The sequence below is a fragment of the Equus przewalskii genome, chromosome 26, assembly GCF_037783145.1.
Source record: "Equus przewalskii isolate Varuska chromosome 26, EquPr2, whole genome shotgun sequence".
Classification (NCBI taxonomy): Eukaryota; Metazoa; Chordata; class Mammalia; order Perissodactyla; family Equidae; genus Equus; species Equus przewalskii.
The window spans coordinates 27,593,989-27,619,808 of NC_091856.1; the positions used below are offsets into that span (position 1 = coordinate 27,593,989).

The window sequence follows — 25,820 nt, forward strand, 5'->3', positions numbered from 1 at the left end:
TCTTTCATTTTCAACAATGTAGCTGGAAGAGAGGTATCACCATCCCCATTTCAGAGACAAGAAACTGAGGCTCAGAGAGGTGAAGCAGCTTGCCCCAGGGTATGTGGATACTAATTGGCTTCTTCATCTGTAAAATTGAGGAGGTAACTGTGACCGCCTTCCTTATCCCACCTCCCCCTGGGCTGCTGTGAGGATCAGAGGTAATATGTGCGCAGTGCTGGGCAACAGCAGGACTTATAAATAGTAGCTACTATTATTACTTTCACAATATACACATCAGCTCCAGCCAGTCTGAAAGCTGTAGTGGCAATGGCCTAAGGGCAAAAATCCTCTGGCCCCTTCTTGATAACTGTTGGGCTCTTACTTCAAGGCTGAGACACTAGAAATGACACTGGAGAAGGGGCCATGAGGGGCTACACAACTCCAGGACTCCAGGCCTCGAGGACTGAGCTGAGGGCCACTGCACCCCAGAATAGCCTATTTTGCCTCATCTGACCCTCAGAATAGACCCAAACAGAAGGGGGCAGGGTGCCCGGCCAGTGGAGAGAGGCCTCAGGGTTGAAAGGCCCAGCGAATGGGATGTTGATTCTGGACCAGAATTGGGTGTTGTTTCTGCGTACCCAGCGGGGCCCCAGCAGCACAGACCAGCCCTTGTGGGCTCTCCACGGCTGGGCTGGAACAGGCTTTTGATTTCTTCCCACTCCTGGCTGGAGGACTCACCCGTTAAGCTGTGTGGAGTGTTTACTTTTTCAACAATGGCAGCAAGCTGAAGAAGAGGAAAAAACCTGGCCCTTTTTTCTGACTTAGCAGGCCAGGGTCCTCTTAGTAACCAAAATCCCCGAGCACCAGGCTCCAGGCAGGAGCTGGGTCGCACAGTTTCCTCTTACAGGACAATACTGCTCTCCCGGTGGCAAGGCCTCTTCCAAAAGGCCTGGCGTAGACTCAAGGGCCTTCCTGAAGCTCAGTGTTCCCAAGGAAAGAATCAGGCCAGCTCGGCCGGATGGTGCCTTATCCCTGAAAGGCTCAAGGAAAACAAGGGCAATGAAGAAAGGCAAAAAAGAAAAAAAAAAAACACCCTCAAACTGGGGGTGGCGGTGGGAAGTGTTGGTGGAGAAGAAAGCTGGACCGTTACTGGGTGCCAGCCCACTGAATCTTAACCACTCTGTGAAGGAGACACTAGCACCTCCATAACAAGGATGAGGAAATGAGGCTCAGAGATGCCAAATAAACGGCTCAAAATCACACAACTAGTGAGCGGCAGAGCTGACTTTTGAACCAATCTAACTCAAAGGCCTAACTCCTTCTGAAGACATCTCAAATCCAATGGCTCAGCCTTCAGAACAAGCACGTGCGTAGGGCACGCAGTTACACCTGCTGCTTCTTACACAAAATATCACCTGCCTCCTATATCATAAAAATTACATACGCCTCCAGTAAAAATAATGGGAAAGATAGAAAAGTTCAAAGAAGAAAATTACAGTTACCTGAATCCCTCCATTTGGAGATAACATTTTGGTGTATTTTCCTCCATATCCCTTCGCTCCAATCCCTACTTTTTAAAACACAGATGAAAAAATTCTTAATGTTTCTTTCTGATTTTCTCACTTATTACAACATAAGCAATGCTCCACTTCATTAAAAGCTTTGTAAAGATCATTACTAATTGCTACAAAATGTTCCACTTCATGGAAACCAACCTAACCAAGCCCCTTTTGTTGGCAGTTATTTCCAGTTTTTAAGAAATTATCATATATACTATTTTTGTGAAATCTATAGGCAAAAAGCTTTGTGCTTTAGAATGGATTCCTAGAAGTGGAATTTACTTTCCACTTCTTAAAAAGTGTCCCTTTCAAATTCGACTTCGAGAGAGACATCTTTACTTCCAATTATTTTAAAGTCATTTTATCCACAGCTTGTGTTTCCTACTCTAAGTGAAGAAAAATCAGCAAAGACACGAGCAGATGTCAAAATAGTCCTCCAAAAATCCTACCCAATTAAAACGCTTACTAGTACCGCAGCACACCGAGACAGCTCTCCGGTAGCTTGTCCCACCAACACATTCCCTCTCTTTTTAGTTACAACATATGCCAAAGCTCCTGCCAGCTGCAAACCCTCCCCCCACCAGACTCTATAGGCTTTTTCTCAGAATGAAAAAAAAAAATACTGACATGCACACCGGCTTTCCAAATGGCATTTCTTGCACAGAGAAACACACGAAAATGGCATCTTCCCATAAATATTGTTAATCAAAAATGTCTTTCCCTTTATGCTTTGTCAGAGACAGACTTAGCCTGACCCCTGCCTTTCAGGACAGAGAAGGGAAAAATCATAGTAAGGGAGGTGTCAGGGGCAGCTGAGAGGAGACGGGCTCCAGTAGAAGCTTCACCTCGGGACCACCCCTGACCATGTGGGCTGCCTTAGGCAATTCACCCAACCTCCTAAATCCTCCAGGTTTTCATCTGTGAAATGGGGATCATGACAGTACCTGCCACAGAGTCTCGTGAGGATTAGGTAAAGGGATGTATGTAAAGGAGTTAGCATGATTCCCAGGACATCCATAATAGGCATTCAACAGAACAGTGGCTCTCTTGCCTGTCTGTCTCCTCTCCTTGGATGGTTCCTGAGAACGCAGCTGAGCCTGCCTAACCTCATTCCCCAGGTAGCAGTAAGCATGCCTTTCCTCACGCTCCCCTGTGGTTTATTGCCACAAGCAAAATAAGAAGTCAGTCTAGAGTTATTTATACAGGGACTGGATTCCTCTCCTGGTCTGTGAGCTTCCTGGGGTCACGAGACAGATCTCTCCCTGTACCCTCAGCTCCTACTCCAATATGTGGCCCACAGCAGGCAATTCCTGCGTGAATGAAGGAATAAATGAGAGACAGCAGAGCCTATAGGCAAAGAGCATAGGATGCGGAAGCCAGTGTGAGTTCTATCCAGCTCCACTACTCACAGGCTGTGTTAACTTAGGCATTTCACTTAATCTCTCTGTGCCTCAGTTTCCTCCTGTATAAACTGGGAATGACAACAGTGCCCACCTCTCGCTCGTTCTAAGGATTAAATGGGTTAACATCTTTTCAGTGCTTGGAGTGTTGCCTGGCACATGAGCAGCTCAAGACAAGCACTTGTTAAACACAATGAGGGATCTTTCGAGGGTGATGGGAATGCTCTCTATCTCTATTGGTGTGGTGCTGGGTTCAGGAATGTATAAAACTGTCAAAATTCATCCAATCGTGCGCTTTAAATGGATGGTTTGCTGTGCATAAATTACACCCCAATGAAGTGGTAAACACATTAGTACTATGTCCAGAGCACAGAATAAAATCACAATAGACAATAACAAATAACAATGCATGAGTGATGATGAATGAATGCCCCCCGACAAGGTAATGTTTCCCTGGGCCGTCACCCAAGGTACACTCTGATTTGCAGCTCAGTTTGGCTCCCTGCCTCCCTCCTTTTTTGCCTAGCTCAGGAGTTGTTTTTTTTTTTTTTTTTTTTTTAACTTTGTTTTCCACTGCCCTCTTAGGACAAATACAAAAATCCAATGCTCCTACAGATTCCCAACATGAAAGTAGGGTCCATATGAGAGTCACTTTACCTTTGGTGTGTCTCCTCTCACCAAGATTTTATTAAGCCTTACTTTCTACAGCTGGTGGTATGAAAACAATGGGTTTCTCCCCTAAAATATAAACAACAGCTGTACTTGTTCAAACCACATCAGTTCCCCACATAGATGAGGATGACCCTGCCTGTCCAAAGGAGGGGACTGGGCAGCTAAGGACAAAAGGTAGGACTTAGAACCAGGTCATAAAAGGAGGAGCAAGGGTTTGCAGTGGCAGCATAATCCAAGGGATCCGAAGAGTGGTCAGGAGCATGAGGCTGAGGAAGCAGGGGCTGGATGTGGAGGAAAGAAGCTGGTCCCAGACCTTGGGGAGCAGGAGCCCAGCTCCACCTCTGCCTCCTCAGCTGAGTGCTGGGCTCCCTATCTAGGATGGAGATTGAGGGGGTCGGTGAGGCGGCATGAATGGAGTAAATGAGCTGGCATGCAGTGAACTTTTTTGTTGTCCTTCCACCATGACCATCATCAAGGAGAGCTGTGTCTTATTTGTCTCGGCAGCTCCAGTGCCCAACACAGTGCCTGACACCGGGCAAAGGCTCATTAATTGGAGAGTGAACGAAATACTGTGGCCGGCTCCATTCTACTGGGAGGCAGGCCTGGCAGCAGATGTCAATGTAAGCCCAAACAGACAAAGTAAACCCCACGTAAGCAAATTGGAGTCTGCTCAAGGAAGTGTGATGGGAATAACAATAATGATGGTGATGATAACAATCATGTGAAATTAGCATGATTAATTAGTGCCAAATTAATTCACAGTTGACACAGAAAGTAAGATAGGAGTTAACATGGTGGTTAAGACCATGGATTCTAGAATGAAACAGCCAGATTCCAGCCTTGCCTCTGCCACTGTGTAAGCTTTGGCAAGCTCTTTCCTTCTGAGCCTCAGTTTTCTTACCTATAAAGTCGGGATAATACTACCTACTGCCCAGCTGTGTTGTGAGGGTTAAGTGAGATAATACATGTAAGGAATTTAACGCAGCACCTGACTCCAGCAAATGAGCAATAAATGGGTGCCTGTGAAAAGTGAGTTTCTATCTTTGCAATTTCAAAGTTAGAGTTCCAAGACTGTAAGGATTTAAACAACTGATTTGCAAAACAAAAGGTAGAAGCTAATAAAACTCCACTATTATGACTTCGTGCTATTAAAATTTAAACTACCACTGACCTGTTTTCCTGCCTATGTCTCAGGGATATGAGCACATTCTCTGGAGCCAGACTGCCTAAGTCTGAATCCCAACTCTGCCAGTTAACAACTGTGCTACATTGGGCAAACCCTTTAACTGCCCTGTGCCTCAGTTTCCTCATCTGCATAATGAGATTAAAGCAGTAGTGACACCCAGGATAATGGTTACCCTTGGGTTGGAGGGAGAATGACTACAAGAGACACAAGAGGAAATTCAGGGGGCTTGTAATATTTTGTTTCTCGATCCGGTGGCAGTTACATGGGTGTGCCTGCCTTGTAAAAACTCATCTTGCTGTATACTCAGGATGAGTGCATTTTTCCCTATAAATCTCATACTTCAACACAATGTGTACAAAAAGTAAATAATATGGACTTCACCAGATGGTTATGGTGACTAAATGAGTTAATATATGTATCATACTTAGGATAGTGTCTGGTATATAACGAGCAGTGGGTATTGACCATTATTATTGTGAAAACAATTAGCAATAATTCTATTGATAAAAGATTTCAATCTAGAGTATATTTCACTGTCAGAAGATTTGTTTGCAAGGTAGACACCTCCAAGACACACATGGCTTCTTCAATCCATCCTGTCCCCTCTCCAGTGGGGAGCAGAGCAGCAACATTGCAGGGTACCTTCTGGGAGACCTCTGCGGTCCTGAGTCAGCTTGGTTCAGGGGAGCAACAGGACTGAGGAGGAGCAGCATGAGTCAGATGGACTGGGCTTCGGATTTCATCTTCTTCAATTCCTACTCACAGGACCCAGGGCAGGTTATTTAAATCTAGTGGAACCTCAGTTTCTTCATCTATAAAATGGGGCTATAACTACTTGCTACACAGGGTTGTGAAAAGATTAAGCAAAAAGGAAAAAAACCCAGAAATATTTATTTTCCATCTAGGTGGCCACATTCCCATCTGCCCAGGGTCCTGGCCTTGACCACAGGCAGGCCTTCCCCCTGCCAGGGAGATGCCCTGAGGCCTACAAGCACAGTCCCCTCTCCCATGTCCAAGCCAGCACCTCAGGCAGCATCTCTGAGACCAGCAGCTGGACCACCAAGCAAAGGGGACAGGTCCAGACTGACTTGTGGCAAAGACACTTTGCTTCAAGAGGACACAGCATCCTCTTGAATCAGAGCATTATCATACCCACAAAATGCTTTGCTTTGGCTCACAGTCCAGTGTTTGTCCCTCTGTGAGAGAGGCAAAGCTGATACAGCTCCCAACATTATACTCAATGTCTCCTTTAAGTATGACTTCTCAGCAACACTTTTCTTTTCTTTTTTAATTTTGAAAGGTAGAGAATACGGTTAAAACTAAACCAAAAATTACATCTTAATAGTTTGTTAATCCAAACTTTATCCTAAATGGGCTTCATATAGTTCCTCTTAGGGCTAACTACACTCCTGGTTATGTGATGCACCAAGCCACAGCTAACTTTACAGGCGGCCTGCACGGCCAGGAATTGTGTTCCCCACTCTGCATCCATCATCTACTGACTCTCACAACAACAAAATGACAGCTACTAGCCAGTGTGTTCCTCTCATGGCCCAACCCTTTACATGAACCATTTGATGTAATCCTCATGACACCCCTGTGGAGAGACAAGGAAATGGAGGGTCAGACAGGTAAACTAACTTGTCCAAAGTCCTATGGCTTAGAAGCAGGGGGGCTAAACACTGAACCCAGTTGAATATCAATACTCAACTCATCTTATTAATTTCTCTGACACACTGTTTCCATCAACAAACGTATTGAGCAACTGTAATTTAATAGATGTTTGTTAGGCACATACTAGAGGAATCAAGCCCTTAAGCAGCCTGATGGTTGGCCCAGACTCTATTAAAATTCCTAGGGGAGAGGGTTTCCTACAGACTATCATACCCATTTGACAGATGAGGAAACTGAGGCTAAATAGATTAAATAGTTTGCCCATGTTCTTACAATGGGTGTTTGTCAGAGAAAGGATTTGAATCTGGGTTCCATGTGCCAATGTTCCTTACACTATACAACTTGTATAAAATATGCTCAAATGTATGCGCATATATATGAGCACATAACAAAGAACAGCATGGGGAGCTGGTGGGCTCCTAGGAGGAAAGGAAAGAGAAATAAGAGGGAAAGTAGAAAGGACAGGAAGAGGAAAGGTCAATATTCAGGTATTCTAAACTCTTTATTCTCTCCTGAAATCTCTGATACACACAGAGGGAAGAGTGACATTTTCCCTCCCTTCCTCAGGACCCAAAGGTCACTGAGCTGCCAAGCAGTTGATAAACGTAGTGGCTTTTCTTTGGTGCCAGGAGTCACTGATTTGCTCCTTCCTGCTCCACAAAATTAAAAATCTAAGCCCGACAGTTCAGAGGACCCCTGAAAACACTGCAGGAATCTCCCAGCGTGCTTTAAACAGAAACAGAAGCTTGACCGGGGAGGAAGTGGTGTAAGCACCTCACAGGTCAGGCCAGATCCACTCCTCACCAGGTAATAAGCACCGACTCATGAACAAATCCAGAGATTTTCAACCCAGGTCAGCAAAGGGGCTATTTCTCCAATGGGCTAGTTCTCCTTTCCTGACCACCTACCCATTGGACATTCATTCATTCACCCACTCATTCACTCCTTAGGTCAGTCAGGCGTCAGTCAGTCATTCAAGTCAACTCTACGCTAGGTCTTAAAGAGAGATAACTAAATACGCTCTCTAAACTCAAGGGGCTCCGGTCACTTGTGTGAGAACATGGATAGGGAGTGGTGGGGTAAGTTATAACCAGTAAACCTGACAACAGGCACAGTGAATACATAGTAGAGAGAAAAGACCTCTCTCTGGGGAAACAACTCCATTCCCACAGAGCTCATCTAATTCCCTCCCCTGGGCAGTCCTGCACCAGTGTCAGGAAGTCCCAGGCTGGTGTCTGGCTCACTCACTCACTAGCTAGGTAGCTCCAGGCAAGGCACTTTGCCTCCTTTAGCACCAGTTTCCTTCTCTGTGAGCTGGGGTCATGACCCTCACCTTTGGGATTGTTGAGAAGATTAAAGGAGATGCTGCATGTGTTTCATAGAGGGCCAGCCACAGGCAGAAGCTCATTCAGTGCCAGCCAGGCTCCCTCGAAGAGCTTGGTTCCTGGTGGCTCACATTGGCGAGTCCACCCCAACACAGCACCACATCAAGCCTGGGCTCCTCGCTGCCCTCTGGAACGGAGGGGTGAGCAAATGGACACCTCCGACTCTGCTGGTGTTTTGTCTCAAAGTGAAGCACCATTTACACCACTAGAGACTCAGTTTCCTCAAGTGTAAAAAGAGAACAAGGAAGATGTCGACACCTTTCACCAGTGCTGCAAAGCAGGAATGAGAGAGGAAGTGGCAGAGCACTTGGTAAGAGGAGAAGACAGCCCAGACGAAGGTCGCCGTGATCATCTCCACCCTACAAGACGCCTGCTCTTCTGTAGGACCTTCCTCACGGCTCCTGCTCCCACGGCAAGTCGTCTTCTCTGGTCCTAAGCCACGCACAGTGGGCAACACATACTTGGGCCCCCAATTAAAACTTGTTTAGTGATGTTTCTAATTGTTCCACGTGAACCTGTCACTTTTCCCTTAAAATAACTGTTTTAACCTTACTACTTTCATATATACTTAATGGTAAGCAATAATGCTTACCCTTGTCATCTATAAAGTATTGTAAAGTTTTTAAATATCGTATTTTAAAATATATTAGTTCAGCTGATCCTGAAAGAAACCTCATGGAATAGGCATTATTATTCTTATTTTACAGAAAAGAAAACTGAAGCTCTTGCCCCAGGTCCCAGAGTAATAACAGAGCTAGAATTTGAGTTTGGGACTGCTGGGCCCTAAAGCCTGGTTCCCTTCTCCTCTCTGTGTAGCCCTCTCTACTTTTCCGGCTTAGCAAACACTGAGGACAGTGACCAGGTCACATATTTCATTTGTAACCTCCAGGGATAGACTTACTAGAGCCTAGATACATAATAGCAAACACACGCTAAAAGCAGTACATACTAAAAACACTTGACACAACGAAATAATTGGGTTTGAATCCTGGTCTGCTAATTATTAGCTGTGTGACTTTGGACAAGTTACTTAACCTCTCCGTGCCCAAATTTCATCATCTGTAAAACAGGGTCACCACTGCTGGAGCACAGACTTGTGAAAATTAAATAATGAGTGTAATTCATCTGGCAGTATTTCAAAAATAGTATCCATCCCATTTGAAACGATGAAACTTGAATTTAAGAGTTTCACTAGGGATATAAGGGGGTCTTGATTCCCTAGTCTCAAAATGGTTTGGGGTTACCCTCTCATAAAACAGGGCCTCCTTCCTCCCACACAACTGCCACTTGCCATCATTCATTCATCACTAAGCACAGCAAACCTGGACTCCCATCTCCACCTGCCTTTTATTTGAAATGTCAATTTTTAAAGAGTGGAGAGGTTGGAAACCCAATTTAACAAGCATGCTGAAACATTGTTTATTACCCCCATAAACATGGCTTAGTGAGAATTACGGACTTAATCAGAGTGAACTTATCTCCTGGTGAAAAGGAACACTTTAAATTTCAGAAATGGCACCTTCACTGTGAAAATCTCTTAACTTTTCAAACAAACTACGGGGGGTCTTAAACATATGGGCAGTAAAGGGGCAGCCATTACTGTGATTTGTCTTGCCCAAGAGCCAAGGAGCCCTAAAGGTCCATAACAACTCTAAGATCTAGGAAAAGTATTTGAAAATCATATTCAGGAGACATGTCTCTAAAAACACCCAAAAGGTCTGCCGAGTGGGAAGTCATATCTGCATGGTTGCTGGGGGCTGCCCAGAAGAAAGGACCTGGAGTCATTAGCACAGGGGCCATTTAACAAGCAGCAGCATTGAGAAAGCTCGCCTTTCCTCCTGGGTGTAAGATTAAGCATTTAGCAATAGGTAATATTTTGGTGACCTGCTTTTCAGAAGAGGTATGGGGTGCCACATACATCCCAAAGGCTGCTAAATGGTTTGCGTGGTCTTTTTTTTTCTTTTAAAAAAACATTTCCAGAGGATGAGGTCTTGTGATCCCCAATTTCCCAATCTGAGGCTTCATTAGTGCTGCTCTGATCATTGCAGGAAGGTTTTCATAAAGACACCCCATTTTGCAGAGAATGTATCAGCCTGGCTGCCAGAGGCAGGAAAGGCAACAGATATAAAATTTTATTATTTCAATGCCCCAGTAGCAGCCAGGAGGACTTAATGAAATCGCCAAGATTTACAACCTGAAATAGCTATTGCACAGACAGATATGGTTAAGGGAGCTGTGCCCTCTGACCTTTCAACCCTTTGATCCTCACACAGCAGGTGGCCTGGAGCCCCCTCCTGGGCATCTTCCCTCTCTTCCGACACTGCCGAACCTTGATGTGCAATAAGCCTGACCCTACACAGGTGACTCTCACGGTGCTTATCATCAGCAGCTGCTGCTAATGGAACAGCCAAAATCGCGGGGGCGCGAGATTCTAACTCCGAGATGGGGAAGAGGAATCTGCTGTGCACCATCCAAGCAGTGCTGGAATGATGCTCAATAATGCAGCTCCAAGTCCAGTTGTTTGGCAACGCTTAACGATGTTATTAGTAAAAACTGTCCTAGAAATGGAACTCTGGTCTCCTCTGATTTATACTTTGAGTTAGAAAAAAAAAATCACCTTTTAAAAATAAATCACAAATCTCAAAAAAAGAAAAAAAATCAACCCCGAAGTCCCAAATGCATCTCTCAGAACTTCCCTAAAACCATGTGCAGCAAATTTATACCAATGAAAATCAAAACAATTTTTGGAAACCTAAAATTGACTGTTTTCAGTTCCATGAAATTTCATTTAAAAAACCCCATATGCCAAAATGTCCAAATTCTCTTATTTTTAAAAATTGGGATGACTTCCAAAATCATAGCTATCTTTTTCTTCCTTTTTTTTCCTAAAGCTAAGGATGGGTAATGTGCATATGTACTTATCAAGCTTCATAATTTAACCCATTCGGCCAGTACAAAATATTTGCAATAAAATGCTGAAGAGGCAGGATATAAATTTATTACCACTGGATCTTTCAAAACAATTAACTCCTAGGTGCCAAGGTTTAATAGATATTATATTTGGTTAAGGACATGTCCAGGAGTCTAGGCAGCCCCAGTCTGCAGCTTTTAGTTTTTGAGAAATATTTGGGTTTACATAGGGAAGGATTTTAGGCAGGACACATAAACCACTCTATGGGATGTTGATAACTTCTAACCACAAAAGAAAACTTTAGTGCCACCGTTGATCATATTTAGGAAAAGCCTTGAGCCCATGTCTTTGTTGCTAAACAAACATAGCATGGTGGCTCCACTCTTTACCTGCAAAGGTCTGAGGTTAGGTCATTAATGTCTGAATCCAATGGGCAAAGAAAAAACCCACTCCTTTTGTAGCCTAAATGGCATATATCTTAACTATTCAACTTTAAAATCATTTTGAAATCAGCTGAAAATCAGACAATATGTAAAGAGAGGGTTATAGGCTCCAATTTTAGTCACACTTTATAGATGTTTGAGTTTAGTACAGAGAGCAATTTATGGAGAAATCAATTTAGCAGGAAAAAAGGTATGGTTACTATATCACAGTTTGACCAGTTTGTACAAAATTGTTATTAAGCTATCTTCTTCAGAGATGCCTATTGGAAATACTTTATTAATAATAATATCTACCATTGAGTCAGGGTCTACCGATGTGCACATAACTTTAGCCATATTCTTTCTAATTGTCATCATTTTAAGGCAGGTGTCCCCATTTTGAGATGGAGATGCTAAGGCGCACACACACACAAGCTCAGTGAGTTGCCCAAGGTACAGAGAAACAAATGGTGGAGCTGGGATTCAAACTCAGGCTCACTGGCAGCTCCTAAAGCCCATGGTCTATCCACATTTTTCCCAACAAAAGCAAAAACAAACAAAACAACAACATGCAATAATTTGTGCAGAAAATGCTGGATTTCAGCTTGCTTACACATTGCCATGGCCCATTTAAAGGCTTTCCAAATCAATTATTTGAGGTCATTAGAGGGAGTTTAATTTGGTTGACAAACACCCCTACTGTGGTGACCTCACATATCAACAACAAATGCCTGATGGTCACAAACCCGGACCATCGGTCTGCTGAGCATGGTGTTAAACAAAACCACATGCGCCTGGATTCCAAGTGGGATTTGACTAGGCCAAGGGTACTGCTCTTCAATCACCACGCTGCTGGTCTCTGAGCTCCACAATGGCCCCGCCCCTAATCACTTGCAAGGAGTTTATGAAAAGAAGTCGCCAGTCCCATGTGGGACTGTTCAGTTAAAAGTGCCTTCAAGCTAATGTCAATTTAGAAGTTACTCAGTAAAAACTACAAAAGGAGGCTGAAAAAGAGGGCAGAGACTATCTTGGGTAGATGTCTTTTAGCTGGTTTTAAAGAAAATTTACCAGTTTGACACACACATAATACTGATAATCACTTCCATTTACTTGGTGCCTACCATGTGTCAGGTACCAATTTTCTCATTTACTCCTCATTAAAAACTCCTATGAAGTGAGGAATCTACCTATTTTACAAGTGGCTCAAAGAGGTACCTTAACATCCCCATCTGCAAAACAGGAGCACCTCCCTCAAAGGGTGACAATTAGAAATTAGATGGCTCAAGTGCCATGTCTATTGGTAGACCCTCATTCAATGGTCGCTATTATTAAGTATTTCCAATAGGCATCTCTTAGGAGGAGAACGTGATAGTTTGGTACAAAGTGGTCAAACTGTGTGATGTAGTGACTTTGCAGTTTTCTCCTCTGCTAAACTGATTTCTCCTTTAAACAAAGGAGCTTGTTTAAAGTGACCTAGTAGTGGGAGCTAGCATTTGAATCCAGGTCCACACAACTCTAGAGCCCAAGAGTTCTTTCCACTCTGCTACACAGGCTCCTGCATGCTGCTCCTTATCTTAATCTGACAGGAATTTGATTGGGTCAAGTTTCTCTTAGTAGCAATTTATAAACTTTAAGTTTTCTTTGAAATCAGTTTTAACATTGCTTAAATGGAACTGACATATAATGACTGCCTAAGTGATGATAGAAAAATTGGAAAACAAAGGCATCAATGATGGTTTCACATTTGTCTATTGGGATTCTCCCTCATAAATTACTCTGTTCTTCTAATCCATAACAGAGGGTTATCTCATCTCACAAGAGAACATTTCAGTCACAAGTTAGACTGAAAACGTATTGACTGCAAGAGATGCTTAAATCAGCCAGAAGCACTTGTTCTCTCTGATTACCTAAATTACTACTAGAGCTTTAATTGTTTTTTATTAACTAATTCCAACATTAGGATAAGTGACATTTAAGAATCACACTCATTTTAAAAGCAGACGCCACTGCAAAGAGGAGAGAGCCTCCAGGGGAAATCTATCAGGCGAAATCTAGGACCTTCCTCAGGTCCGAAGTCGAACAGAGCTGCTGAATTTTCACCCTGGATGCTCCGGATGTGAGAGAGACTCACATGCAGTGATTTTGCATATAACAAATAGCATACTAAGGCAAGTTCAGCAAAACCAAGCTACCGTCCAGTTACTTTTTATATTATCAAGCAAGCGCCAGGGTTTCATTGATCTAAACTTTGCCTCCTGGTTTTATACTACTAATTACAAAGAATGTTTGATATAGTATTTTTAAAAAGCTCTTCACATCCATTATACCAGTGAATTCTCACAACTCTTGGAGATGGATAATAGAATCTTAATTTTACTGATGCGAGAATGAGCTATGGAGAGGCTAAGCAACCGGCCCCAGCCACAAGTGTGCTCGGAACTTCTCCCTGGCAGAACATGAGGCTGCCAGACACAAACCCTCCTCTCACCTCACCACAATTCTTAGTGCATGGCATGGAGGCCACCCTGGGAAGGAAAAGCTCAGGGAAAGGTGCGGACCTCTGCCCAGGTTGCGGCAAGGCTAGCCAGACAGGAGGGTGCACAGAGCAGAGACAGAGGCTCTGGGGTCTGACAAACCCACTGGAGCTAAGGAACTGGATGCAAATTATTCTACCTCTCTGAGCCTCGACTTCTCCATTTGCAAATATGGCTATCTCCTACTTGGCAGAGAGATTCTGAGAAAGGCTCAAAAGTGAACACAGGTAAAGCACCTGTTTTGCATTGAGTGTTTGGCATTGAGCTAGGACTCAGAAGATGTCAGCTTCCTCCCAACCCTCTCCCTTTCCTGTTAGAGCTCTCCCCAGGAGTCTATGACTGAGACTACCAGGTGGAATTTTTCATGCAAATATCTCTTTCTTACAAAGCAGCACTATGATTACTTAGCACTAACAAATAAATCTCACATAGAAGTTCTCAATTCTTGTGAGGACACACATACAAGTCACCACTTATACCTGAATGTAATTAGGCTCGGAGTTTTGCATTGCTTGCAGTATTAACAAATGTGAACTACATCTCACTACTATCTACCTGTGGAGTCCTGTGAAGAAGCAAAATGGTACGATGGTAAACAGGAAACATTCTTCTTCACTCACTATGAAACTGTTTAAAAACAAATAGCCAAACAAATGAACAAAGGATTAAAGACTTTCTATGCCGGGGGGAAAAATGAAAAGAAAAAACTAGTTAAAATGGTGCCAACTCATCTGACAGAAATTCAGGTTCTTTGAGATGCAAAGGAAAAAAAGAAAATCATTACTTTTCTTGTCTGTAAATAAGTAAATCCTGTTATTTTGTGTAAAAGCCCCAGAGTTGAACCAAGAGCCCCACTGCAGACGCAGACAAATGTTGCCTCTGGATCCCAGAGACCAAGAAGCCCTTTGCCTTGGCACCTGCATGCTGTCCCCAGAATGGTGGCTCAGTGCTGTTCCAAGCACTTGGTGCATCTGCAAAATCAGGCGCTAGGAGCCCCTGCTAAGCCCTCCTAGATAACAACGGTGAGAAAGAGAGAGGAATGCTCTGAGCGGCCTGTCTCCCCGTGCACCCATCACGTGCACTTGAAATTGCACTTGTCGGGAGGCAGCTAGGGGCCTGCGAACTTGGTACCCAGGTCTTGCTCCCCCTGTTCCTACTGCCTGGAACTACCACTTCATATATACTCTAAATTTATACCCTCAAACTGGGCTGCAGAAAGATTATCTAACTTATAAAAAGTACTTGGAAACAGAGAGGAAAAGACAAAATCTAGTAAAAGTGGTGCTTAAAACTTTGAAGAAAGCCATCACCACAAACACCTCTTCCACAGCGTGGTAGCAAGGGAACCATTCAGAAGCTTAGGTTTGGGATGCCAACATATCTGAATTTTATATATATGGTTGTGGTGTGTAATTTACTTAAGAATTACCTTGATCTTTACAAATATCAATTTACTTTATTAACATGGTTAAACAGTTTCCAAGCATTTTATATGGAAGGACTGTGTTTCTAATGGCCCAGAAGGAGAAGGCCTGACCGTGTCCCTCCCCTGTTTACACCCTTCAATGGCTCTCCGTTGCCCTATAAAGTTCAAACTCTTAAACACTGCTTACAGAGCTGCATGGCCTGGCCCTTCCCTGCCTGCCTCACTCTTCTCTCTCTCTTCTGCTCTAGGCTCCTATCAGACACTGAACTACTCACACTTCCTCAAAAACTCCATGGTCTACACTTGAGGGCTTTGTAGATATGGTCTCCGTTCCTCTGCCTGAATTCCTATTTGTCTGTTAGGTTTCAGTTTAGGCATTCCCTTCCTCTGAGAAGCACAGCCCTCAAGGCTAGGTTTGGTGTCTCCACTACCAGAGCCTATGGCATCCCAAATTCACTGCAGTTACTTTCTCCTTGTCTGTCTCTGCTCTAGACAGAACTCTGCGAAGGCGAGGATTATGTCATATTCACCGTTTTACACAGAACTCCTAGTACAATGCAGTGCCTGGTACACAGAAGCCTCTCAAAACGTTACTATAGAAGGCGATGTACACTGCACACCTACCCCATTGCAGACACTGGGATATGCTGGACACAGACAAGACTCATTTATTTAACCTTCACCACAGTCCTGAGAGATGAGTACTAACTGCTCTTACAGATGAAGAGAGTAAGGTACAGAGAGACAAACTATCAGGCCTGAAATTACCACAGCAGGGAAGCGGTGGGGCAGGAGACTGAGAGCACATTCATCATATCTACAAAAGTGCCATTCCCATCCCTGATGCAGTGCCCCCTGCACTGCAAACCAGAGCAAACAGGGCAGGCACACATCAATTTTGTTGAAACTCTCTTTCCCTAGGGAATGAGGGTGATGACCCTTGGAACCTAAGAGTTCCTAAAACACAATTTCAAAGCCATCAACTTAACAATGTAAATAGATTTAAGGCCATCGAGGAAATGAGAACAGCAATGGTTGCTGACCTTTGTTGAGCTCTTTCTGTGCCAAGCACTAAGCTAGGCAGCTGATAAGCATTATCTCACTGGATCCCCCAACAATCCTATAAGGGAGGTATGGCCATTGCCCTCATTTTACAGGTGAGAAAACAGAGGCTGAGGGGTCAGTTACCTCACCCAAGATCAAATAAGCAGGAGGTAGAGGAGCCAGAATGCAGAGCCACATTCTAACCCCTGCACGTCACTGCCACTATGTAGGCAGAGCTTCATTTACAGGCTAACCTGAGCCACTGTCTGAATCTGTGTCACTGCTATTGCCTTTCCTTCCTCCTTCCTGACCATTCTCTACCAGGAATTATATAAAGTGCCTTCTGCATACATCCCTGATGTCACTCTGAGTCCTGTACACAAAGCACTGTTTGTGAAGCTTGGGAAAGAAGGTCTTCATTTATCAATTGGAGAAGCATCAGCTACTAGACGTGACCTAGCACCTGCTACCAGATATGGCACAGAAGAGAGGATGCAGACATGTCTCCTGAACTAAACTGAGGTTGAGAGAATAAAAGGAAACAGTCACTGTGTAATCTGGCCACGTTTTGGTATTTCCTAGCTGCCAGCTAACATGATCATTCTCTTTCTCTCCAAGAAGAAAGTAAGTCTATGCCAATATCCTTGGCTACCTGCTAACTTACCAGTGGACTCAAATTAATGTTTGCTTAAATGAGAGAAAGAATATAAAAAGGCATAAAGAGGGATAAGAATGACAATGAGCTATAAACTTGTCACTTCAGAAAGAAGGAGGACTCTTTAAGGTGACTAGGGTACCATTTAACAAATAGCAAGGGCACCCTGTAAGAGCATGAAGACTAGAATTAGGTCTTTCCCCAAAATAATCTTTTTTCAAATGAGAATACTAGGTTATAATTTGTATTTCTTTTTGTGTAACAAATTTGAGTGTCATAAAAATGGTTAAAAAGTCTTCCTATGGTAGCTTTTTCTAAACTTTTATGAACATCTGCCACATTCATTTGAAGTTTAAAAAATTCTGGCACATATGCAAAGGCATAATAAGGTGCCTATAGCTTTCAAGAAAAAATAACAAGACAGTCAAAAATAAGCCTTTTGCTGAGTTGCCAGTAAGAAAACTAGTATGCAAGAGGAGATGGGCCTTCCTGAGCTCCTTCCTTGAAGAGCTTTCCTTTGGACCCAGGTATGAGCTCCTCTCCAAGCACTCCAGCCCATAGTTCCTGGGAAATCTCAGGGGAAGAGTCTCCCTCCTCTGATGGGTATAACAGAACCAGACAAACCCAATCAAAAGGCATGACTAGAGCACTCTGAGTCGCAGCTGAAATCCTTGGGAGGAGACTAGGAGACTAAATTTCAACATCTGAGAGTTCATGGCTGCCCAATACTTCCAGGAAATGCTACTTTATTCGCACAGTGTCTTAGCTGGCTTCAAGAACGGGGTGACTACTCTTTTTGTTTTTTTTCAGTGCTGACCACACAGGAGTTCAGCATGGCAGGCCCCTCCCCAACTTTAGTCAATCAACAGGGCTAAGATTTACCTTGGCCAGTGCTTCCCGAACCTTCTCACTTAAAGCCCTTCAAAGGCTGAGCAGAAGGGACTTGCCCCATTCACCTAAGTGCAAAGCCGTATCAAGTTTTACATTCAAAATGTACATGTATTTTGGATTGTATGTTTTACTAACAAAAGGCCTTGTTTTAAATTACTTACAATCATATAAAAAGTAAAAAATATTACTCCATCTTTAAGTAAAATTATGGTGCTGGCTTCTCTGAAAACAGTGATGCCGACTGGAGGGCTCTAAATGTGTTCTGAATTCCAGCCCTCCAAGCGCTCTTCAATCCTTCTTTTCAGAAAGCACCTGCTTGGTGCCCTGCTAGGTGCTGAGGACACCACAGTAAATGAAGCACAATCCTTGCTCCCAAAGAACTCATGCTCCAAGGGATGAGGGAGAGGGACAGGGAAGCAAACAGCTATCATCCAGAGCAAGAGGTACAGTAAGTGAAAGATGACAACAAAATGGGAGGACTCCTTGGAAGAGCTGGAGAAGGGCAGGGCTCAGCGACGCAGACGGTGGGAATGTGGGTATGTCTAGGGAGCAGCAAGAGCACTGGCTAACAAGGGACAGCGAGAGGCTGCAGGCTTGACAGCAGCGGAGAGACAGAGCAGAACTCAGGGGAAGTGCAGAGGAAGACTGGAAGGTGGGCTACTGCAGGGGGAGTGAGCTGGCAGACGGCAACCCACTAAATGCCAGGACTACGGACTGGATTTTATACTCATCTGCACATCTTCAGGATCTAGCAAAATGTTTGAAACATAAGAGTTCTTCATTTTGCTTATCAAATGAATGAATAAGGCTTTGCAGGAATCCAAGAAAGCAAAGAAAATGCCAATGAAGGCAGTGAGGAAGGAACAGGGTGAGAGACATATCAGAGACTTGGTGACTCTGTAGAGAGGAAGAAGGAGGAAGAGAAGCACTCAGCCACGCTCCGTGTGTTTCACGTTGGTGCCCATACAGGCAATGGTGCCATTCACAGGGACTGGGAGCACTGGAAGGGGAGTGGAGTAGCTCGGTGTGTGTGCGCATGTGCATGTGTGTGTAGATAATAAATTGTTTGGGGATGACTGAGTTTGAAACATCTGTAGTACATTTAGGTGAAGTTCAATTGGCACGTGAAACTTTGGACCTGGCTGAAGTTCAGAGAGAGGCATGCCCATGTTAGAATCCCAGCTGGAGTCATGGACATTGCCTCGGTAGCTGAAGCAAAAAGCCTTAAGATGATCAGAGGGCATGTAGAGAAGAAAAGCAAGCCAAGACTAGAAACTTGGACAATGCCAAAGGTAAAGGGACATGAAAAGGAGTCTGAAAAAGCCTGTGTTGGAGTAGTCTGGAAGGCAGGAATGAGCTGTGGACTCTAAATGGTCTTTAGATTACAGTGTTTCGAACTCTACAACAATTGGCACTAAAGGGCTATTAGAAAGTATTCAATTTTAATTTTCACACAGGAGCTTTGAATACACTTCCAAACTTGACAAACAAAGGTAAAACAGAGAAGAAATCTCTTCAATCTGATCTAAATACACCATCCAAGATAGTCCATAAACTGTGTACTGTATGTGCTCAGGGCTGGGTGATGACAAGGAGGAACTGTTAACAGAATGTAGGAGCCACATGGCCGTCCTGTCAAATTAGAAATTTGAGCAGATTTCTGTGGTCTATTTTGATCAAGATTCTCAATGTCAAACAAACAGGTTTTTCGATAACCAACTTGTTTCATTTTCGTAAGCACAATAGCAGAGTGTGCAACAGTTAGTGAAGAAGCAGGTGGTCCTCGTCGACGTGAAATGAAGGGAACAGAAGAAGAGAAGTAGCACTTCCTTTAAGACATGCAAAGCATCATCACAGACGGACATAGCTGTAGATTTTCCCTCTGAGAGCTTATCTCCTGTGCAAAAGAGGCAAGCCCCCACCTCACACCCCATTTTGCTCTGGTACAAATTTAAGCTCTCTCCTAAGGAGGAAAAATCTTAGGGTTCATGTCTACAAATCAGTGGCACTTACAAAAGCACAGAAAAATCCTTTATAAGAATTGCTATCTAATTGGTACAGCCATGCAGAAAGCAATCTGGCATCAGATTCATCGCTTTGACCAAGCATTTCTACTTTAGGGGTTCTACGCTAAAGAAATAAGTCAAGATGCAGATAAAGCCTTATGCATAAAGATGTTCACTGAAATGCTATTTATAATAGCGAAAAATTATAAACAACATAAGTGTCCAACAATAACAGAAAAACGGCTAAGTTGTGGTATATCCAAACAGTGGAATGACAGGTAGCAAATTAAAAATTATTATTACTGAGAGTGAATAAAAATGTGTAGAAATCCCCATGCCACAATATTGACATATAAAAACATAAAAATATATATATAACACATATCAACTATGCACATTTATACAAAATATATATTCATAGAATAAAGAGGAGGAAGAATAGTAAAATGCTAACAGAGGTTGAATTTAGAATAATGGTATTGTGGGTAATTTTAATTTTCTTCTTTACACTTCTATACACTTTTTACACTGCTTTTTCTACAATGAAAAATGTGATATTGTTATGATTTAGAATAAACATCATTTTGAAAAGCAAATCATTTCCCTTCTCTTGTTCAAATCTTTGAAGAACTCTTTCCTCCTGCCCCTTCGAACTTCACTCCCTCACCCATGAAAACTGACAACTTCGAGCAAAGTGGAAAAACACTGAAAATAAGAGCCCAGCGGAAAGGGTCTAAGTTGAATGCTCAGCTCTGTGCACCTGGGAGGGGACCACACGTGAGGTGTTGCTTCGACACGCTCCCATGTGTAGAGCTGGGAATCCAGAGACCGTCTCTTTTCCACCACTGTGTAGCAAAACAAAACCACAAGTAGAGAGATCTGGGGAGGAAAGGAGCCAACTTACCTCCATTAAACTTAAATGGATTCCTATGAGGTAGGGCATGGGAGCACTGTGAAGAGAAACAGAGACACACAGCTGCTTTAATGTCTGTTGCTTCCGGCAGAAAATTACAGATGGTTCACTATTTGGAGAAAAACTGTTTTAATAAACGTATGCACAGTTACATTTTCTTTCACAACAAAAATCCTAATATGACATTTTGTTCCCAAGCCTAGAAATTTCAGAAGAATTTCAAAATGCAGGCAGCACAGGAAGAGCATCAGTTTAGGCGTTAGTCCCTAAATAGCAGCTATGCAACTGCACAGCCTCAGTTGCCTTATCTTTAAAATGGGATCTGGGAAGAGAACTGGCAGGTTGCTATCAGAATGAGAGAAAATATACATTGAGAAACTAGTGCAGTTCCAGGTACAAATGGGAACTATTATTGCCATGATTACAACAGAAGACACAGTTAACAAGGTTGAATGGAGGGCAAAACGTGTGTCAAAGAAGAATGATTTTTTATTTGCTGTTTCCTTCTGCCACCAAAGACATGTGATCAAACTGTCCATTCTGATTGGACAAAGTACATGGAGAGCTGCCAGCAAGCATCTCCTCCCCAAGTGCACACATACCACCAGATGACACTACAACTCATAAAGCCCCTTCCAACTGCTTCACTCACAGAGCATTCAGTTCCTAAGCTAGCAACTCAGCAGGAGATGAGAACCCAATTCCAAAGGTTTTAAAACCTGGGCATTGTGGATTGATCTCCTTTGGTTTCAGGAGTCTGTGTGCATGTGTATACGTGCAAACACGCATCATCACTTATGATGCTACTTACCAGTGATAAATGTGCTAGGCATTATACGAGGAACGTCAAATTCACCCTTCCTAATCCACACAACCACCATGCAAGGTAGGTGTTTACCCCATTTTACCAAGGAGGAAACAGGCCTAGAGGGCTTCAATCACTTATCCAATGCCACAAAACCAAGTAAGTAGCAAACCTAGGATTTGACTCCAAAGATTCTTCCTCTGTGCCACACTGACTTCCAGAGTGTCAGTACAATAATACCGTACCTAAAGCCTGTAAGACCAAACCTAAAACCTTGGGGCCTACCTCCCATACTACATTTTTCTTGGGGGTAGAGGAGGGAGGTCAAGGAATAGGGAGGAAAAGAGCAACTGGCAAGTTTTCTCTATGTCTCTCCAGTATGTGATACCTTCCTCTGAAAGGTGCAGAGGGAATTTCATGAGCCTAGAGAAAAGACACCTGGCTCAGACTGAGATGACCAGGTACCCTTTCCTCTGGGGCAGCAAGGGGGAGTGGAAGTGGACCTACAAGGATGGCTTTCTTGGGGACAGGGATGGGGAAACAAGGAGTGGGAAGAAAAGAGAAAGGAAAGGTTTGTTTGCAAACAAAGGAGTTTAGGCTTTATCCTGAAAGCAATGGATAGGCAAGGAAGGTTTTTAAACATCAGATGTGGATTTTAAAATTGCTCAAACATTTAAAAATAAGAAAGGGCACAATTCCCTCATTACCATTCAACAAATAAAATTCTTCAGGCAAAAATCCTTCCCCAGAATATGAAATGTCCTTTTTACTACAAATCTCAGCAGTACTATATCTTGGGAGCCTGTAAAACAGACTTGAATATTAGCAGCACAGTTTGGGAACTATTCTTGTGGAAGACTTTTGTATTTGATAATAGCCAAGAAAGAATTATACACACAACTGCAGTGAAAGTGGAGTTGTCTTTTCTTTCTTCTTCTTCTCTCCTTTTTAAAAAAAGGTATCTGCTGTGCACATTCAACTTTTCTTTGCTTCTTAGGGCAAGGAAATGCCCTATGATATTTTTTCCCCTTAAACTGTAAACCATTAGTTTAGCTGCCAGCTACACAAATGCTCAAACTTCCCAGTGTGCCTGGCTCTGCTGTCCAAGCTTTTTCCAGTATACACTGAAATGAATGTGTTTCTAATTAAGTAGCTTCAGGAACACGACAGCTTCAATGTCAAAAATACAAAGTCTGAACCCTGGCAGGAAGTCTTCTGACTGCAAATGTCTCATCTAGTGGAACCTAGCCTAATGCAATGAAAGGAAGCAGGAAGAGTGCAAAATTCCAGAAAAATGGCCACTTATTAATGTGTCCAGAAGTAGAGCCTAACACATAGAAGGGAGAAAAATTCAAATCCATGATATTTAGCCAAATCTTATCAACTTTTCCAGCTCCTACATTCAATCATGTAATTGACCAATGACCTTGAGTTTTAATTCAAATTTCAGAACTGAAGTTCCAACAAATCAATTAATGTACAGAAAAAGACATTCAAACAACTGTGAGAAACAGGTGAAAATAAATACCCACAGCAAAAGCCTCTGTATAATTTAACATAGGCTCTTACCAGAAAAAGAAATATTTTGTAGAATTTTGAATATGTAGGTTTTAATGCCATGCCCTTTTGTTCTGCAATAAAAATCAGTGATACCTTGGAAGAGAGGAAAAAGGAGTGTTACAGAAGTGACTGCAGATGCAAGAAGGGACAAAGCGGGACACACTCTTCAGTTATTGCCAGGTAGGCAGTATTTAAGCCCAATAATTTTTCAAAGAGTAATCATGGCCTATCATAGAAATGAAGTTTCTTAGCCAAGTATTGTTAGGGCTGCAACAGCTCTGTATTTAGAAAATATTTAAAACACATTTATTCTGAAATCACAGCAGCTCCATGTTTTGTATGAATGCAAATTTGGACAAATACCTTTTACATTGTCATCATTTGCTTACAAAGCCTCAAATACTTCCCTGAATCTACTGTATTTTTGCTCTGCAAATATACTAATTACAAATTCAAGTGGGAAGAGGGAAAAAAAAGAAACCCAGAGTCTCTTTAACATCTCAATGTAGCAAATACCTAACTGGGTAATTCTAGGTGTGTTCTGAAAACAATTTCTATTCTCAATATACCTCAATAGTTATTGTAGCTACTGACTCATTTTCTGTGGAAACCTCTTTTCTTTGGCTTTTTATTGTAAAGAGAAATTTTAGGGGGAAAAACACTCACCCATGATCACGTCATCTTAACACAAGTACTTTTACTTTTGTATTATTCTTCTAATAGTGGCCCACATTAAAAAACATTTTTATATCTTTGAAATTATAGAGTGCATATATTTTACTGTTTTCTCACTGGCTACATTAACATTTCCCATATTATACACAATCTTTGTGATTATTATTTTAAAGACTACGTAATATTCCACCAAGTATGGAGGCAGCATAATTTACTGAACCCTATTCCTAGAGTTAGACATTAAGTCACTTTTAACTTTTCAGTATGAGTAACATTATAATGAAAATAAACAACTTTATGTGCATGAATTCCCAAACATGGAAATACTAAGTCAAAGGGCAGGACTGACTTTTTAAATCTTTGGTTATATCTTGGTAAAGTATTTTCTAAAAGGGCAGTAACTGCCCCAGTAGAAATTTTCCAGGATTGTTGCGAGGATTAGAGATAACCTATGAAGCGCCTAGCACAGGAGCAGCACATGGGAGGCTCGGTAAGTGACTGTCATCATGTCTAAATGGGTTCTCTTCAAGCCCTTGGCATGGCTGGCACCTCTGGATCATTCTCTTATCGCCCAAAGAATGGTTTCTTGTTCCTTCCCTGGTTCTGATGGATATCTGGTAAACCCTTGAGGAGGATGGTCGAGACCCCATGAGGAGTGTGAAGTGCTTGATGTCCATCATCTCTACACATGGGTCTCCGAATCCACGCACACTATCCTGTCACCTGCCTACGTACTGAGTTCAGCAGGATTGCCTATCACTTTCTTCAGAAGGCAATCTTTACTCTCGAGTTTACATACCACCAACAATATAAAAACTACCAAGAAAACTATGATTCATTACTTTCTTATCATTTAGAATGACACATTTTAAAAACCACTTATCAGTCTTGGGCATATATTAAAAGAAAAATACAGCAAAATTAAGTGGTTACACTATTCCTAAAAAGCTTCTTCACACTCAGAGTCTGACTCATCTGAATCATTTTCTGATTCAGAGTCATCAATGTCAAGGTGTCCTGACATCAAGGGTTTCCTAGTAACAAAACGTAATGAAACTTCATCTACCAGATCCTATCTTCCTTTATAAGGTCCTAAAAGAACTTGTTTGTTGCTTTTCAAGAAAATATGAATGCAAACACCTGTTTCACTAACAGCAGATGAACACCATGCTTCTCTGCTCTGGTCCCTTTCAGTATTCACAGTGATTTCACGTTTCAACGTTGAATCTGAGTGCAATTTTGAAGACATTTTAAACGGCAATCAGACACTACATAGGCAGAACCAACAACACACATAATTAAATTAAAGCGGTGAGAAAATTAACAGCTATGACCAAGTCCATGTGTAGGCAGGCCATGACAACTGTGTCACAACTGCCCTATGGCTGACAGCGATTGTGGGATGCCATTGTACATCTCTGAATAGCAGAACAGGATATATCTGTACCGGGCCTTTGTTCTTGGGGAATTATTGCGCTGACTTCGTCAATTACATCCTGGAAGAATAAAAGCTATTCTTTCTTCCTGCTCTCCTGCAAAGGAAAGGGGTTCTGCTGCTTGTGTCAGGGAACTGACAATATAATGACCTTTACCTGAAAGGTATGTGTCCATGCTGTCCCATAGCACATACCCAGTACTTCAGCCCAGAGGAAAGGAGTGCTGGTATGCCAAGGAGTCTATCCACCCAATCCTCTTACAAATTCTGGGCCTGTGATGCAGAGCGCTTCTCTTACAGGTATGTCCTGCAGCGAGAGCTCATTCCTAGCAATGAATATGGATACTGCAGACTTATTAATGGCCCTGTAGTCCATGTTCATTATTATTGCACTTTCACAATTTGTTTAATTCCTTTCCCCCAGATAACTAGAACCCTCTTAATTATGTTCCCCTGAGGTAAGTGGTTACTAACTGGAAAAGAGTCAGGTGAAATAAAGGGACACTGGCTGCTCAAATATACAAAATACAGCTTCCCAAGACAAAGGGGGAGGGGAGAAGAGGAGAGCAGTGGGTGGGAGTAGAAAGGTTCCCACCCCCAGGTAAGTAACACCTCTTAGATCTCTAGAAGGAATTAGATTAGAGCTGCCCAGGGATTTGGAAGGTCCACTGTTTTTCTTTTTTTT

At 42.7% G+C, this 25,820-nt stretch overlaps 1 protein-coding gene across 27 annotated transcripts in view; it reads right to left on the minus strand.

Annotated features, from left to right (window-relative positions):
• Positions 1-25,820, minus strand: part of DENND1A (DENN domain containing 1A) — a 513,391-nt gene that overhangs the window by 195,060 nt on the left and 292,511 nt on the right. For all 27 annotated transcript variants that reach the window (XM_070596419.1, XM_070596426.1, XM_070596409.1 and 24 more), the window contains one exon: positions 20,652-20,697. In XM_070596419.1, coding sequence (XP_070452520.1) covers positions 20,652-20,697 — 46 coding nt within the window. The remainder of the gene's footprint in view (positions 1-20,651; positions 20,698-25,820) is intronic.